Raw genomic sequence first — 17,312 nt, forward strand, 5'->3', positions numbered from 1 at the left:
AGCAAATGGTCAATATTTTGTAGCAGCCAACTCCCCCCACCGCTGCCTGCCACATACACCAAATTGTGGCACATAAACTGTATTGCTATAAACAATCAATTACTTTGTGTGCTTCCAACAACGGGGCAACTTCTCAAGGGAGTTTGAATGTTTGGCGTTCGAATGTTTACAAGTTATCGTTGTTGTTCTTATAGTTCTTGATATTGCTGTATGAGAATCAAATTCCTCTTTCTGTTTATTTACTCTCGCCTATGCCCTGGAACCAGTATAAGTGTACAAGAAGGGTATCTTAAGGTTGTGCGAAGGCGTGTAACAGAAAGAAGACGGTATGCCCACATTTACTGACAGTCTGTGTCAACGAGAGCTACAAATGTCCATTTTAATTTTAATTAATTAATTCGATCATTTGGATTCGACAACTCAACTACAAAGTTCACGATTTATGGTAGATATACATATAGGGTATGTTTTTGTCGACCTCTATTAGATTTCCTAAACTTCCTTTGTGATCCAAGTTGTGTGAAAGTAAACACAGAAGTTGAACTTTGAATGTTCATCAGTCAAGGGCATTATTAAATGGCTTAACTTAAAAATAAAATAACGACACTGTTGAAAGGCTACCTAGCGATTGAAGAAAACAATGGCAAGACTACAAGACAAAAGTTTGGTTTGTGTTTGGGTTTTCTTTCTCCATTGCATACAAGGAAAATTGAAGAAATTGCTTGAAAGGGATTACAGCAATATACGATTCATAAATAGTTTCCTTCAGCGCATAATTGATGGATCGCGTTTGCGTGAGCACCTTTGTCACAGACCTTATAAATAAGTGAGTCAGCAGCAAACTGAATCAGAGTAATAAGCTACCCAAGAAGATATGCATTGCATGCAAATTGGATGCACAAACAATCTAGTTCCTGCGGAGGTACAAGCAGAGCCACAAAGCGTTGACTAAGAAGACCACAAGGCAGGAATCGCAGTTGACAAAATGGAGCCAGAGATAATGCTCAGGGCTCCTTATGGTTCAGATGCACCTTAAGGTTCAAGTAACAAGAAACAACAACAACAATAAAAAACTAGATTCTCCCAACTAGTTGGCTTATCGGTATTTTTGTGATTATGATTGTTTTTGTGGAACATTAATTTTTTACAAAACAATACCAGAAACTAAACAATTGGCTTAACTATTTTACAACTTTTTCAAATTAAAATTCATATTCTAAGTCCGATTTACTACACACATGTCTAAGTCATTCGAAATTGATTTAAAATGACCTAAAAACATTAAGAACTATTCGTTATTATAAATACACAATGATTTAAATATTGATATTTCATTTTCAAATCGTTCTATATATAAAAATATACTTAGAACATGGCCTGATTTAGAAATTTCACTCTTAAACCTACAGTAGTAAGAACAGCCATAAGTAAATACATAAATATATAAAAATGTTCGTTTTCCTCTGGCAAATGCTTAAACGCTTTCTATTTGCTGGCTATTAAAGTTGCAACTAAATGGAACTGGCCAATGTGTGCCACTGAACGCTTTGCCAAGCAATAGCAAATACTTTCCACAGTTCCGAGTGCCGGGGACGGAGTTCCGCTAGGTTATGCGTCCGTGCCTGGAACCAGGCGTCCCTGTGCCAATTCCATGCCCAGTACCATGTGTTGCCACCAAATGTAAGCCATATATTATTCGAGTACTGCTGGTGCAAGGGCGTTGCTCGATGGAGGGTTTCGGGCGGACAACGGTGGGTTTTGCTCTGTTCGTGTTTTGCTTTGCTCGCCAAGGGCCAATTGACAGGAGCCTGGAGAACGGCATCACAATTAACACATGCCGGAATAGCCGGAATCGCTACCAAGCCGGGGATGAAGTCCGGAGTCGGAGACGACTCGACTGAAGTCTGGGACGTGAGTGCGCTACGAAATCCGTGGAGCGCTGCACGTGTCACATCTGCAGCAGCGTCAAGTAAGTCACTAGCTTGCACTTCCGATCCTTGATGGGTTGATGCGTTGTTTCGTCGAGGGGTCGAGGGGTCAGAGTCCTGGTCCTTGCTCCACCTTCACACATGCGCCCCCTCTCTTGGCCTGCTGCTGTCTTTTATTTCATTTTGACGCTGCGCATTTTAATCGTTTTTCATCGCTTTATTCCAAGGGTGGCTTTGCCTTCTTGTTCGTCACTCTTCTGCCTCGACTGACAATAATAAATTATGGTTTGACTTTTACAAGCACCCTCCTATCGAGGTTGCCCCTCATAAATTGCGTAACGTTTTGCCCCCAAAAGCGACAACGACGACGACGACGACGACGACGACTATTAAAAATTACATAATTGCTTAAATGCAGCAGCCCAGACAAAGAGAACAATAGCAATGCCCTGGGCTCTCTTTCTGCTTCGGGTTCTTCATGGCTGCGATTTTTTGCGTATCAAATTGCATTATTTACTTTTCAATACATTGCCAACAGGCAGCAGCAGCAGCAGCAGCAGTAACAAAAACTGCCAAAGGAAAAGACCAACAGAACCAAGCGAAGGCTACGCGAACAAATTTGTTTATAAATTTATGAAATCGACCGTGGCTAATCGATTAGGCTACGAGCAGATTGCTATTTATATTATGTCTGCCTGGGTTTTTTTTATGAATCATGTATTTCAAGTACTGCAAATTAAAAGCAAATATTTATGTTAAGGCTTTCAAAACATCCTTTTGCAATTGAGAAATGGGTCCTACATTAATCATGCCAGACATACGAGTATTGTGAATTGGATTTTCAAAAACCAAATTTCGCAAAAAAAAAGGTTTTTTTTATTAATGGCTAAGAGAACTTCAAGATCATGCGATTTGGCTTAAAGTAATTTAAGAGAGATCGAGAGATATTAAAGAGGTGATATATTTCTTTCTGTTTGAATATTATCGATTAAGGGTAATTGGTAAAAGTTGTTTACCAAATAAAAAACAGATGGATTGTTTTCGGCATACCCGAATATATATTATCACAAACTAAAGTAATCAAGAAAACAACTAAAAAAATATGCAAATAACATTTTAATAGATTATTAGTATGAGTATTACAAACCCTGTAAGACAAGTGTAGTAAAAAAGTGATTGCATATAAATTTTAAAAATTAAAATCTAAATTTGATTGAGAAACTTAAAATAAGTGCATTAAATATGATAATCAATACTCACTAATCAAAGTTACTGCTGGTATGGAATTTACTTAATTTGAGAAATGAAAAGTAACTGGCAATACCTTAGAAATCTACTTATATAATTCTCAAAAATATTTCTAAAACACAGACACATTGTTACTTCATTTATTTAGGTATTAAAATCTAAGGTACTTGAAAACAATTTATTTTAGTTAACTAAATAACTAACAAATATTGCAGATTTAATCATAAGACAACCAGAACTCAAATAGTAAAGGTTAACTGAGGTTAGATTATCTGAAGGTTAACTAAAATGTCAAAATTATTTCCAGTTTCTGAATTCCAGTTAATTGGATTTTAGTTCAATGAACAGATGGATTCAATACCATTTACACACAGCACTTAGTCTGATAAAAATCATCAGTCAGAAAGACTCAATTCATCTGAATATCTGGCTATCAGACTGCTGACCGCGGTCATTGCCCCAAAATGCTGACCATCAATTCCAAAAAGTGTTTCCCGTTGTATGGGATGAGTGGCGCTCTCAACTATTCAACTTTGTTGCGCTGTTGCACTGACTTTTTCACAACCCTTACTCTTTAGATTGCAGCGAACCCCCCGCCGGCATGTGGATTGCCAGCATAGCTGTGACTGACCAACTGACTGATTGAAGGACTGACTGACTGACTGATTGACTACAGAACTGAGCACAAAAACCGCAACTTAATAATTTTAGCTGGAACCATTTTTCAACATTTGCTTCCTCTCTGCTGCGGCACTTAAATATTTTTACCTTATTTGCTCCACTTTTCGAGTGTTGTCTTCTCCTGCTCCATTCTGCCCTATCAGTGGCGATTTTGCTACGCTTTGGGTCTTGTCGTCCCAGCACAAATTTTGCATGGTCATTTGCTTTTTGCACACACCCAAAAGTAACTGAAAGTGGCACCGAGACTGGGGCTCCGTGACATCTAGATTGTGGGACTCCCCATCCCTCCATCCCTCCACTCCCAGCTCCTCTCCCTATCCACTCTATACGCATTTCCCTGGCCAATGTCCCCGCATTCTGGCAACGCGCTGTTACTAATTAAAAACGCAAATGGGTTTATGATGTTGCACAAGTTGCGGTTCGCTTAAGGGGAGAGTGCGGAGAGTGGAGAGAGTGGGGAGAGTTGGGGGAGGCAGGCAGCATTTTTACTGCTGTCGCTGCACAAATGTAACACAATAAGGCCAAAAGAAAAAATGTTGTAAAGAAAAGCATAAAAAGTGCGCGCAGCATTAAAACAAATTTCTGTATCGCTCTGTGCGCCTCTCTGCTCCTCGCTTCTCTGCTCTGCTCATCAGTCCGGTTTTGTTGTGTGTTGACAAAAAAGAAGAACACAAGGAGAGGGGGAGGGGGTGCAAAATACAACTCTGGTCTCCAGTTAGGGAGACCATCTTTTTCTTTTTCATCTGCGCTGTGGCCTTTGCTCGGTTTCCCTTCCCCGCCAAATTGTCAACGCTGAAGCTTTATGCTCCAACTTTATCGCCATCATCTTCCCCTTACTCAACCCCTCTTCCTCCCCCTCCCCCTCTCACGATTCCTCTCATGTCCCAAACTCTCACTTTCTGTGTGTGGTTGGCTACGCTTTTCACGCTTTCTCAGCTCTGACTGGCATGTTTTGTATTTTATAAGCGTGAAAATTTTTCAAAGGTGTCAGCAGTTTTTATGTCTCTCTCTCTCTCTCTGTCTCTCTATCTCTTTCTCTCTCTCGTTGCTTGTGTGTGAGTGTGTGTGTGTCTCTGGGAGTATGTGTATTTCTCTTGCGAGGAAATATGAGAATCTTTTCATATGCTCCGCAGTTTCTTTCGCTCCTGACGAGTGACAAACTCGTGTTGGTCTGGTTGGGTTGGGTGTAGGGAGCGGTAAACTCCTTGAGAGGAGAGGGAGTGGCAACCATTCAAATGGAAACAATGCAACTGTTCAACTCTTTTCCAAAAATATTACTCGACAGCATTTGCAGACATATTTTAATGAAAGTTTTTTTGTGGAACAGCCAATGAAATGCGGTCAACTAAGGAAATGACAAAGTGTGGAACAAAAAATATTTTTTAATTGCCAAATTTATGCAGCAGAAATTGTTTTTGGAAAACAAAAGCGGAGCTTTTTGTCTACTGTGCTAATTTATATGTTAATTTTTTATGCTCTTTTTCATATTTCTATTTATTTCGTATAGTATGCATATTATGAGTATTTTGTGCCGCTTTGCTATTTTTGTTGATGTGGTCGCTTTATTTCGAATACAAAAACAGGAAAGGATCCCCAGCCAGTTGTTGTCCCCATTCAGAAAGGCGTTTCGTGCTTCTTCTTCTTTTTTTTTTGGTTCTATTTTGCATGAAATTTTGCTGAGCGCACACAAAAAGCCCACAGAAAAGCGACCGCAGACGACGGAGGGGACACCCTGTGAAGGGTGTTGGGGGTGGGGAGAGTGTTGTTGATTTCGGCAGTTAGTCATAGGCAAGTTTTTAATTTTCGCGACGAACTAGAATAACAGCCAACGGATATAACACAATAGATGCGGCGGCCCAAGGACAATGCGTCCTCCATTTTTTGGGCTGTGGCGCGTGTTACCGGACATCCGGTCGGTCGTGTTATGGCCAACTGAAAACTCAGATACGTCCGGAAACTTTGGAACTTTTAAGTGAATGCCTTGCCTGAATTATTTATTAAATTATTATAAATTAATTTATTACTTATTGACAGTCCTTATTCAATTTTAAATATTTAATTTAAACTGATTAGCAATTTGGTTAACACCTGAGCTTAAAATAAGTTTCTGACTTGAGTGGACAATTACTTAACTAAACATAAAACTCATCGTAAAGATATATACATACTGACATATCTGGATGGAGATGGAACTTTTGTTGCACACTCCCCGGCAGTCTTTGGATCCGCTGTCTGGCGTTGCAGTCGAAGTTCTTGGCTTGCTCTGCCTTATGGCTTATGTTATGCTCTCATATTTATACCCGCAACAATGTGCGCCTCGTAAAACAATTTATAACTTTTGCGCTCTTGCCTAATAAGTTGGCATGTTGTGGCCAATAAGTTGCCGCAGAATAGCCCTCCAACCTGCCACCCCGTGCGCCGTGCACAAATGGGTCCTGGCAGACGACAGGCTGCACACAAGTCGAAAACTATGCGAAAAGTGCAACGCACTGTTTTTCCTTCCTCCCCTCCGCCCCACTCCTTTCCCCTTCCCTCAACCAATCTACAAACCAAACTAAATTACAAGCATTGCTGAAACAACAACAACAGAAAATGCCTGCAGCAGCACTAGGTGCACCAGCAGCTCCTTATCCACTTCCACTTCCATTTCTACTTCCCTCTCATTCATTCCTTTTCGCTGCACCCGCAGCACTTCTTGCCGACAAGTTGCTGCCAGCTTAACTACTGTTAATTCTTCTAATTGTGTGCACGTTGTTTGCGTGCGCTAATGTCGCATATGCAGAAACAAGAAGAACAAGAACAAGAACAATAACCAACAGTACGAAACACCTATGGGAGCTTTCGGGGGCGCAGAAGGAGACGGCGTGTCATGCAAATGTGTAACTGTTTATGCCAGCCGTCCCTCGTCGCGTTGTGTACTTGAGATTTTTCGATGTTGTTGTTGTTGTTGATGGCCGTCGTGTGCTGCTTGACAAGTAACATGGGAACTGCAGCTAGTGAGAGAGACAGAGAGTCACTTGCTTCTCTCCTCTCTCGCGTCTCACACTTCTTAGCACAAAACGCAGCACGCGCGTTGTGTGTGTGCGTGTGTGTTTGCGTTTGCGTACGTATGCATGTGTGTGTGTGTGTGTGTGAGTGTGCGCTTGTTTTGTTATTGTTAAATGTAATTAAATTATGCAGATGAGTGCCAACATGTCGCTGTTGCTACGCAAATTACATAAAAGAGCGTTTAGGTATGCCACTTGCCAGTGTTGACAAACAGCTGACAAATCTTGACAAATGGAGCAAACTAAGCAGTTTTGCATACTGTTCGCCAATTGTTTATCATTTTCTCAAAATTATAAAATGCTATATAAAAAAAGTAATACACTAAAAATAATAAAATAAATTCTCACTTGGCAGCGGTGGGATTCGAACCCACGCCTCCGAGGAGACTGGTGCCTTAAACCAGCGCCTTAGACCGCTCGGCCACGCTACCACATGGTTTTCGAGCGTAACGAAATTAACATGACTAAATAAAAAGAATTGTTGAACAAAAAGTAAATTTAACATTTTCGATTGATTTATTTATAGTGCACACGGAGCATTTGACTACTATATACTATGTATATATAGATATCTATATGTATGCATTTATTTATTCATTTCATCTTTTGTGCATTTTTAGATATTTGTGTAAGACCCGCCAAGTTGTCAGGTGACAAAATAAATACGTGCCATGTGACTAACTTACGAATTTCTATATATAGACAAAATTACAATATTTCGCTGATGATATGTGTTTATATATATTTATATACATATATTACACAACTGTACAAATAGCACCACTATGACATTTTGCACACTTGTCAAAGAAACAAGTCATTCAATTATTTATTTGAACTTATTTATTGATATTTTAATAAAGATTATCTATTTTTGAGAAACTCAATTATGTTGGCTAAATAAATAGAGTGTTGCTCAATGAAGTTAAAGTAAGTCGAATGAATATGAATATTCATTAAATATTTCTTATTGACTATTATGTGCTCAAAGAGTGCATGAGAGTCTCTGTAAAATAGGAATGTAGCCAGAGTTGCTTGTGAGGAGGCTCACCTGAGCTGCAACAATAAATATTCATGTATGTAGATTATTTTAATAAATATATTGTTTGTATTGTAATTTGTTAAATGTCTTAATTAAGAAAATACTGTCACAACTGTTTTTTTTATTAACACTCCTTGACTCGCTTTTCTTCTCGACTATCAAACGTCTGGCAACTCTGGTGGATCTCCTACATGTACATGTGTTCCAGAACTCCACATCCTTGTCCAAGTGGGCTTTGGCGAACGTCATCCTAATCCCTTTATTTTTTGCGCTTATAAAGGGCTTCTTCCGTGGTATTCGGGCATTAAAGCCATGGTTGCGTAGAACCCGGCGCACAGTCTCCACACTGCACTTTTTCCCCATTTCATCCTGCACCTGTTGAGTCAGTTTTGGAGCCGATAGCTTGGGATTTGCCCTTATTTTCCTGATGATCCTCCGCTCTTCCTGATCGGTGAAAATCTTGTTTGGTGCCTTTCTGCCCTTGTCCTCTATTCGATTTTCGTCGACGAAGCGCCGAATGATGTTGGTCACAGTTGATTTGCTTAGATTTACCATTTTAGCCATTTGGCGCTGTGAATATCCGATCTTGAAGTGTTCCAGAATGAGATTCCGTTGTTCAATGGTAGTCCGTTTGCCCATATTCCTTGTTGACTGGTTGCACCCGAGATGCAGGATATAACTGAACTGACTACGAAGGATTGGTCTATTTATACCGAAAATAATCAACCTGACGTACAAAATCCGGGTTTTATGGTACCTTTTACATAACCCGACCAGGTGTTGATGGGGAAATCCCAGTTTATGGGGTCATATATTCATTTAGGTGGTTAATATATGTACCTGCCATCGGTCTTTGGCATTTTTGAAAAATAATGTATAATTAGTTTATGGCAGGCAATTAAAATGTTTGCTAGACACTGTCGGAAATAAGCTGTGAGACACTGTTACTTAAGTGAGATTCTTTCGTAAGGGCTTACTTTAAATAAGTCACTTATCATTTTTGGGTATGTTGCTTCACTATGCTGGGGCCATGGAGCCCAGACTAATAGTTTACGTTGTTGATTTACACAATTTCATTCGCAACTCAATTTTTATTTTAATATGATAAATTGTTCAATCAATTCGAGGTATATATATATGATTCAACGCCTAAAATATATAAATAAAACATTTGTTGAATCTGTATATATAAATAAAAGTTTATAAATATAAAAATGTTAGAAAACTACATTTGGTTATTATAAATTTTATAAATAAATATATATGTACTTACTTGCAGGCAAATAGGTTCAAAACCGTTAAGACTAGGATTTTTTTTTTAAATGGCTCTTCCAAAAAATAAACAAGTGTTTCATTTAATATGTTAAGTTTGTTGTTTATTTGATTTTATCTTCTAGTTCTTGAACAGTTTGCAATCTTATGTTTCATCCAACATCCTTCCTACGTAAGTACGTGTAGAAGTATATGGAAATTCCTTGTTTGGTATTTTATATTTTGTTATCTTCGTCTAGCTTAATAGCATTTTGTAGTACTCGTACAATAGTAGAATATGATCATATTTTTGGTTGATTTCCTTATACTTTTCTTAATTCTTGTCACCTTGTTTAACTTTTGTTTTGCTTTTGTTTTTTTTTTTTTTGCTTTTTTAACTATTCGTGTCCCTTGTAATTTGCTTAGAATCTATGAAATTTAATTTATTTATTTCAATGTATGTATATAACTAGATGAGAGATTTGTCGCTTTATGAAATATGAATATAAATTTACGTTTGAATAAGTTTTTCAATTACAATAAATTTCTTTTCTCTTCTTTCGTTTGTCCGTTTAGTTTTAGGTTACGTTTAACTCCCTTGTATGTGTTTTGCATTTTGTTCCATTAAATTGTTAAATATGTACAATTATTCAAAAGCGCCACTCGACAAAAAAATATGAAACGATGATAAAAAAGAATAATAATTAAAATGTGAATAAAAACGAGAAACCAATCAGCCAAATGGCCATATAAAAAACAACAGAAGATTAAATTTGTTCCAGCATACACTTTTTATTTACACATATTTTATATTCGTATTTATCTACTGCATAAATTGCTTTCGTATTCATATTGTGTCAATTTGTAGTATCATCCTTATGAATATTGTGTAGTTTGTATAATTGTTACTATTTTGATGCCTTTCATAAAGTTTTTCATTATTTATTATTTCGATAAGTAATTTACGTTTACCTCCTGTGTCTATTTATTTGGAATTTATTAACTATAAAAATCGTTTTTTTTTTTGTTTTTGTTGTATTTTGTTTTGCTTGTTTGTTATATATGATTTTTACTTATAATTTGTATGCTTTTCTTTTTAAGTGAGTTTAGCTTAGATATTGTTTGTTCTTTTTTTTAAATATATTTTTTCATATTCATTTTGCAATTGTGTTTTGATTTTTTAATAGATATATTTATATATTTTATGTTTTGTATTGCAATATTTTATACTAAATACACATATATTTTTAATGACTTGTGCTTAGAAGCGTAAATTAATTGTATACAAATTGATTCCTTTTTTTTTTTAGGGTTTTTGTGTTTTTGTATTCCTTAATTTGTGCATAGCATTTAATTATTTACACGAATTTGAAAATTGTAAGCAAAACTTATTAGTTAAATCACTGGATGCGAAGAAAAGAAATGCAGCAGGTGACTTGTGGGGATTTGCCAAACAGTGTTGGTAAACAGTGTCAAGCTGTACCTATTTACATGTCCGCCTGCAATTCAGCAATTCTTTTCAACTAAATGCTAATTTATACAGATCGCTGCACGCTTGAATAAAATTAACTAAAATTATATAGATACACATAAATATTAAATAATGCATAGTTCACAATAATAACACAATGCAACCGGATTCAACCCTTGTAGAAGTGATGCAACTCAATGTCCGCTGTGTGCGGCTGCAACATGCTGCTGCGGCAAAGAGTGCCGCACGACTTAAGCGTGTATCAGTGATAGCGACGCAGGCTGCCATTGTTGTTGTTGATGCCGCTGCAGCCGTTAGCCAACACTAGACCATTGTGATTATTGTTTGACAGCGTTGCCACATTGTTGTTATTGTTGCTGTTGCTGCTGCTGCTGTTGAACGAACGCCTGCCGGTTGTGTTGCCATGCACCAGAGCCATGCCTAATCCATTGCGCAACGGCAACGCCGGCGGCGGCGGAGTGGGCGTGGGACTGGGCGGCATATCGTGATCCAGCGGCAGCGAATAGTGCGAATTATTGTGGATATAGCCCGGGTCGGTCATTGCATCGCAGGGCTTGGCATAGACGCCACCATTGTGATTGAAGTGATCCTGGGTGAGGCGAATGCCCACCGGTTGGCTGTAGTGCGACAGGGTGCTCTCCTGCACCCCACACTGCCGCCCAGCCATGTGGCGTGGCAGCGAGGCATTCAAGCCGAGTGCCTTGCCATTGGCCAACAGTCGCATATCCTGTTGCGAGTGATGGGAGCGAGGAGTTGTTGTTGCTGTTGTGGATGCAGCTGCTGCTGAACTTGCGGCTGATGATGCAGTGGTTAGTGGATTGTTGGTCATGTAGTGAATGTGACTGAGTTGGGCGAACGGAGCATGCGCGTCGATAGCGCTGGGCACGATCTGGAGTTGCTGTAGCGATGCTCCATGACTGGTTGGGGCACCACCCCGACCCCGCAGCTGAGGTGGGGGTGGAACTTCTAGCTATAGCTCGGTGACAGGTATCGGCCGACTGCCCAAATACTGTGTGGTATTGTAGCTGCTCGGGCAGGGATAACCCGAGCCGGGATGCACACCACCGACACAGCCCGGTGCTGGCGGCCGCGTCATGTAGTCCTCATCGGAGAAGGTCTTCTGATATTCGCGCTCCTTGCGCCCCAGCGCCGAGTGACCCTTGAACAGTTCGCCAATGCGACGACGGAACGCATAGATCATCAGGCCCAAGGTAGTGATCAGGGCGGCACAGCCCACCAGGGTGACCATGATGATCTTCTGGTTGTTAGCCGCACCGTGGGTGCAGCCCAGGAGCGGCTCGGAAAGCTGTGTGAGGGGCAACTCCCTCAAATTAGCCCGGATAGGCGCAGATAACGGGAGCGTATTGATTGCTGGCATTCTTGCTGATGAGCAGATTACGCAGCCACATCAGCTGGCAGTCGCAGACGAAGGGATTGTCGGACACATCCAGCGTCTGCAGATCCGACCAGGGGAATAGAGTCTCCGGGAGCGAGCTCAGTTGATTCTCCTTGAGCACAACGCTGCTGAGATGCGGGAATCCCCCAAAGGTGTTCGCATGCAGCTCGTTCAGCTGCTTGTTGGCCGAAAGATTCAGGTGCTCCAAGTTGGCATTGTCCGTGAAGGCGCCGCTCTCCACACGACGCAAGCGCGGTGCTCCGGTGATATTCAGCTGCCGCAACTCACGCAAACCCGCAAAGGCACCCGTTCCAATCACTTCGAAAACGTTTTGTCCCAGCGACAGCTGCTCCAGTCGCGCCAGATGCTGCAGTGCAGCTGTGGGCACCGCCTGCAGGCTGTTGTCGGATAGATCCAGAGAGCGTATGCGCTCCAAGCCGGCCAACGCATCCGCCGATATGTTGTGCAAGCCCGCACCGCGCAAATCCAGGCGCGTCAGAGTCTTGAGATCCTTGAAGGCGCCTCCCGGAATGGTCATAAACGAATTGGTGCCCAGATAGAGCTCGGCCAAACTGGGCAGCGCCTGGAATGTTATCTCTGCGGGCACCGTTGTCAGCGTATTGTCATCCAGATAGAGTATACTCAAATCTTGTAGTCCGTCCAGGGCATGCGGATCAATGTGACTGATGCGATTCTGGCCGAGATTCAGCTCGACCAGCTTCACCATGGGCGAAAAAGTGCGATAGTCCAGCTCGGCAATCAGATTGCCACGCAGATTGAGCACAGTTATCGTGCTGAGGCCCATAAACGTTTTGTTCGTCACCTGACCAATCTTGTTGTGATTCAGATGCAGCTCGAGCAGTTTGGCATGATACAGGAAGGAACGTTCCGGTATCGTGACCATATCATTGTAGGACAGATCAAGGAATGTCAGTTGCGAATAAAACTGCATCGATGAGTCAATGGTCTTCAGCTTGTTGTTCTTAATGACCAGCCGCTGTATGGATGGATTCAGGGCAATGGGCAGCACATCCAGTGCGCCCACACCACAGTTGACTTTCAGTGTTTCGTCATCGCATTCACAACCGTTGGGACAATTTGCCAGGCCATTTGTCGGTGCCAGCAACGGCAGCAGGAGCACCACCAACGACAACAACGATGACGGCGACATGGTAATTGCCATTGCCGATGACCGTCGTCTGCTCATTATGTGCCCACTCTCCTCTCTCTCTCTCTCTTTCGGTCTCTCTCTCTGTGTGTGTCTTTTGTCTCTGTATCTGTCTCTGTTGGTGACCTGGCTCTGTCTGCGGCTGGACAAGCCCCTCTGGAGCCCTAGTCTCCCTAGTCTGTGGTGTGGTCCGTTTGGTTTGTTGCTTTTGCTGTCTGATGGACCTCAGTGCAGCTGCTCCTCTCTATCCTTCTCTCTCTCTCTCTCTCCGACTCAGTCGCCCTTCCTTCTCGCTCGCTTTTATATTGGGTTAAATACGTTTTAGCCAAGTTTGCCAATGGCTTTCGTATTTGGCGTCCGACATTCGTGGCGTTCTGTCTGCTGTTTAGCCTGCAAAGAGAATGGGAAAAGGGGTGTAAGAAGAAGGGGAGGGGGGTTAGTATGTGCGCTTTAAATTGATTTTCCATTAGAGTTCAAAATTGCTTGGCTTTTGGATTTTCATTGGATTTGGCAGCTGCAGTATTCGGATACCTCGTTGGCAACCCGGCAAGTTAATCGTTAGTTTTGTGCATTATTTTCCCTGTCTACGTCTCTGTATCTGTATCTTTGTATCTGTATCTCTGTATCTGTTTCTCTGTATCTGTATCTCTATTTCGTATTCTTTGTCCGACAGTAAACAAATGAAGACAATTTAAGTGGCTACGGCAACGACATTAGGAACAGCATTCACATTAGTGGCAATTTCCAATGCGAAGCCGGCAATAGTTGCTTTTAGCAGATCTGGTCAATTTTAAAGTCTTACTTCAAGTTGACAACGTCTACAATATTAATCTGATATTCTTATCTCCTTTTGCTTTTTCATTTTAAAGTAAGGGTGACAAATAAATCTTATTTTTCAGATTACAACACTTTTCATGTATATTCAGTTGAATTGAATCTTCAATGCTATTTGACTTCATTAATCAAGACATATAAACAGTTATCTAATGTTCCTATTACTATTATTAATACTACATGTTAATTATCATTAAAAGTAACATTTCAGATGGTTAAAAAAAATTTAAATAAATTTTGAAAGATTTCTTAATTTATGGCTGCAGATCCATAATATTTTCTGCATTGATCATGTCCCCAATTGATCAATTTTAAAACCAGAATGTTAAAACCGCTTCTACTCTGAAAAGAGTACAATTTAAATGATTTTCATTTCCATACAATTTTATATCTGCTTAGCTGCAATGCACATTGTTCAATTATAAATTCAGTTTTTACTATGTAAAACACCTTAAAGAAAATTTGTAGTCAAGAAAAATGCAAAGTGCTGAATTTAGTTTCACAAAGAAAGTACTTTGGAGGCCAGAGGTAAATTTAATTGTATTCTTTAATGTGCAACAGAATTAAAGTCCAGTTTAAGCCAAAGCACTCTGACACATAAATTGCTTTAGCCTTGCCTTATGCCCCTGCCCCTCTTATCGAATTCATTTTTCTTCTTTTTTTTTTGCAACTGACCCAACCCTTTGTGGCAGCTTGAAAGTCCCCAAAGTGGAAGCCCAGTGAATGTCCAGGCGAGGGCAGCTCCCTAAAGCCGGGCAAGGCGGGGTCCGAAGATATGGCTCATAGTTTTGGTCGAAACTTGAAAAACAACTTGCACTTTGTATGCTTTGGGGACATTTATCAGTTCGGGAGCAAAAGGAAACTTAATTTAGCGCACAACTGCCAGAAGTTCAAGGATGCCAGCTAGGATGTGGGCACAAGGCGCAACCCCAAGTGCTCTATCAAATAAATAAAACACAAAAAGGGGGAAACACAACATTTGGTTGTTGCTGTTGTTGTTGCTTTTGTTTTTGTTTTTGCCCAGCCCCACACAGTATACAAAACAAAAACCCAACCAGTCGGCCACGCCCCCTCACACAATTTGGCTTTGGCTTTTTCATATTTTTCAACTTTACGCATTGCTCGAGTTGGAAATGGTTCGGCCCCGAAGGCGTCATGAAAATAATCATAGATGTGGGTCATATTTCAGGATGGGTGACGGCATCGTTGTGGTGCTGTGGTGGTGTGCTGGTTTGGTGGTGTGGTGGTGTGGTGGTGGCATTGGGGACGAGTGATGGCTTTGTGCTGTTTATGTTGCGCCAAAAAGGATAACGGATAAGAGCTGGCAGCAAACTCTCGGGACGAGCAGCGAGACTCGGCTCCAAACAACAATTCGCCAGACTCTCGTTTTTATTATGTAAATATCACATAAACACCCGGCAGCGACTCAGCGGCACAATCATATGAAACAACGCCGCAGAAATGGAGCGACGGGTCCTTGGTGGGACTGCAGTCTCTCATCATTATCATGCATATGCCATAAAGCGACTTGTTGAGACTGCGACTCACTTTTTGTTGTTTTTTTTCTTTTGGTTTTTTGTTTTTTGGCAGCTCAACTCGGAGCCACAAAGACGAAGCGAACCGTTAAACATACAAACAACACACAAAACAAACAACAAACTGAAAGCAGATTCGCAAAATAAAAATCAAGGAAAGCAGGCAAGGATCTGTCCTCCAGTCCTCGACCAGTCGAGTAGTTGACTGCTCCATTTATGTGCACCTCGTGCGGGTGGCAGCTGCTTAGGCAGTCAGTCAACACATGCTGGGAAAATTAAATTTAAATTACTGAAATGTGAATTGTGAAATGCTGCTAAATGGCTAAAACAATCTGCAGACCAGTCTCTTAAATGGCCCAGAGCAGAAGGCATCCGGACATGACCCAAACTTGCTCAAAGCTGTTGGCTTAGCCCCAACAAATGTGAACGTTTAGCAGACACTCTTCTTGGGGGTCGAGGAGACACTTACCGGGAGCCCGGGAGCACAAGCCAGCTGCAACCTGGCCTAAACCAACATTGTCAGCAAAGAATTGCTCCAGGTGCTCCACAAGCCAAAATGTGTTGTCGAACTGTGTTGGTAAAAGGTCAGCTAAAAGAGACTCCAGGACACATTTTTTACTCAAGTGGATTTCACACTATCCTTCTTGATCAGACCAATCCATAAAGCTTAAAGAAATCCATATTTCTTCGAAGGCCTTTGTAAAATATATTTAATTAGTAATCAATAATTATTTTCATATTTAACAAAATACCATGTGTAATAATTTACTTCAGTCACGAAATGAACGATTCTATATAAATAATATATTATTATTATATTAATTATGTTGACTTATGCGTTATACTAGACAGATCAATGCCTGTATAAAAAACACTATGCTTTTCCAGCACATCCAAACCATATAAAGAGTCTTTTAGGATTTACGAGTTATTATCCATTAAGGCAAGCGAACTCAAATGTTTGTTTTGTTTCTATAATTTGTATAAGCATATTTTAATTTTAATAAGCTTTTGAAAAAATAAATATATTATTTTAAAATCGGATCTGTTAGCGTATTTAATATTCGGCCGGTCGAAGCTAGCTGTTCATTCTTTACATATTTCACAAACTACTCGTTTTATCTCAATCAGCAGACTTTAAGCTTCCCCTTGGTCGGTCACAAGCAAATTCAGTTTCAGTTCTAACCTCAGTCTTTAGTCAACGCCATTTAAATTGTCACCCAGTCATAGTCCCAGTCCCAGACCTATACCCCCACTCATTTCCCTTCTCCCCATCAGCTGATGTGTCTGCCGCTCCGAAGTATGCTCTAAATATTTTATAGCTAGCCACCGCCATGAGCGCTGAGATTTCTTCTTTTCTTTTCTTTTTTTTTTGGCTTTTTATTTGGTTTACGGGCGTCGGACAAATCTTTTTCGACTGCTGCCCGCTGCTGAACTCATTTATTAGTTCTGCCTGTGTCCGACGCCGGGTGCAAGTCCGAGTCCAGGTCCAGGACCGACCCGGCCGGCCAGCAACCCCAACTCCCACCAACTGACTATTGTTATAAATGTTTGGCTGTCAGTTCAACTGTGGCTGTGGCTGTGTAGCCTTGCGGCCATGCCCCACAAAATAGAAAAAAGGCAAAGTGGCAAAACTCTTTTATTGTATGTGTCTGTCTGGTTCCGCCGTAGTCCTTGGCCCCGGACCCTG

The 17,312-nt window shown here is 40.8% G+C and overlaps 1 protein-coding gene and 1 non-coding gene across 2 annotated transcripts in view; both read right to left on the reverse strand.

Annotated features, from left to right (window-relative positions):
- Nucleotides 1-7,253: 7,253 nt before the first annotated feature.
- Trnal-aag lies at nt 7,254-7,335 on the reverse strand. Its single transcript has one exon. It is a non-coding gene; the product is annotated as a tRNA-Leu (tRNA).
- Nucleotides 7,336-10,524: 3,189 nt separating this feature from the next.
- The window catches only part of LOC6558899 (leucine-rich repeat and immunoglobulin-like domain containing-NOGO receptor-interacting protein 4), a 36,852-nt gene continuing 30,064 nt past the window's right edge, over nt 10,525-17,312 (reverse strand). The window contains 3 exon segments of the mRNA XM_032743496.2: nt 10,525-12,025; nt 12,027-13,327; nt 13,504-13,643. Coding sequence (XP_032599387.1) covers nt 10,931-12,025; nt 12,027-13,292 — 2,361 coding nt within the window. The 5' untranslated portion in view covers nt 13,293-13,327; nt 13,504-13,643 and the 3' untranslated portion in view covers nt 10,525-10,930.

The sequence above is a fragment of the Drosophila grimshawi genome, unplaced genomic scaffold (genome assembly GCF_018153295.1).
Source record: "Drosophila grimshawi isolate 15287-2541.00 unplaced genomic scaffold, ASM1815329v1 contig_44, whole genome shotgun sequence".
NCBI classification, from domain to species: Eukaryota; Metazoa; Arthropoda; class Insecta; order Diptera; family Drosophilidae; genus Drosophila; species Drosophila grimshawi.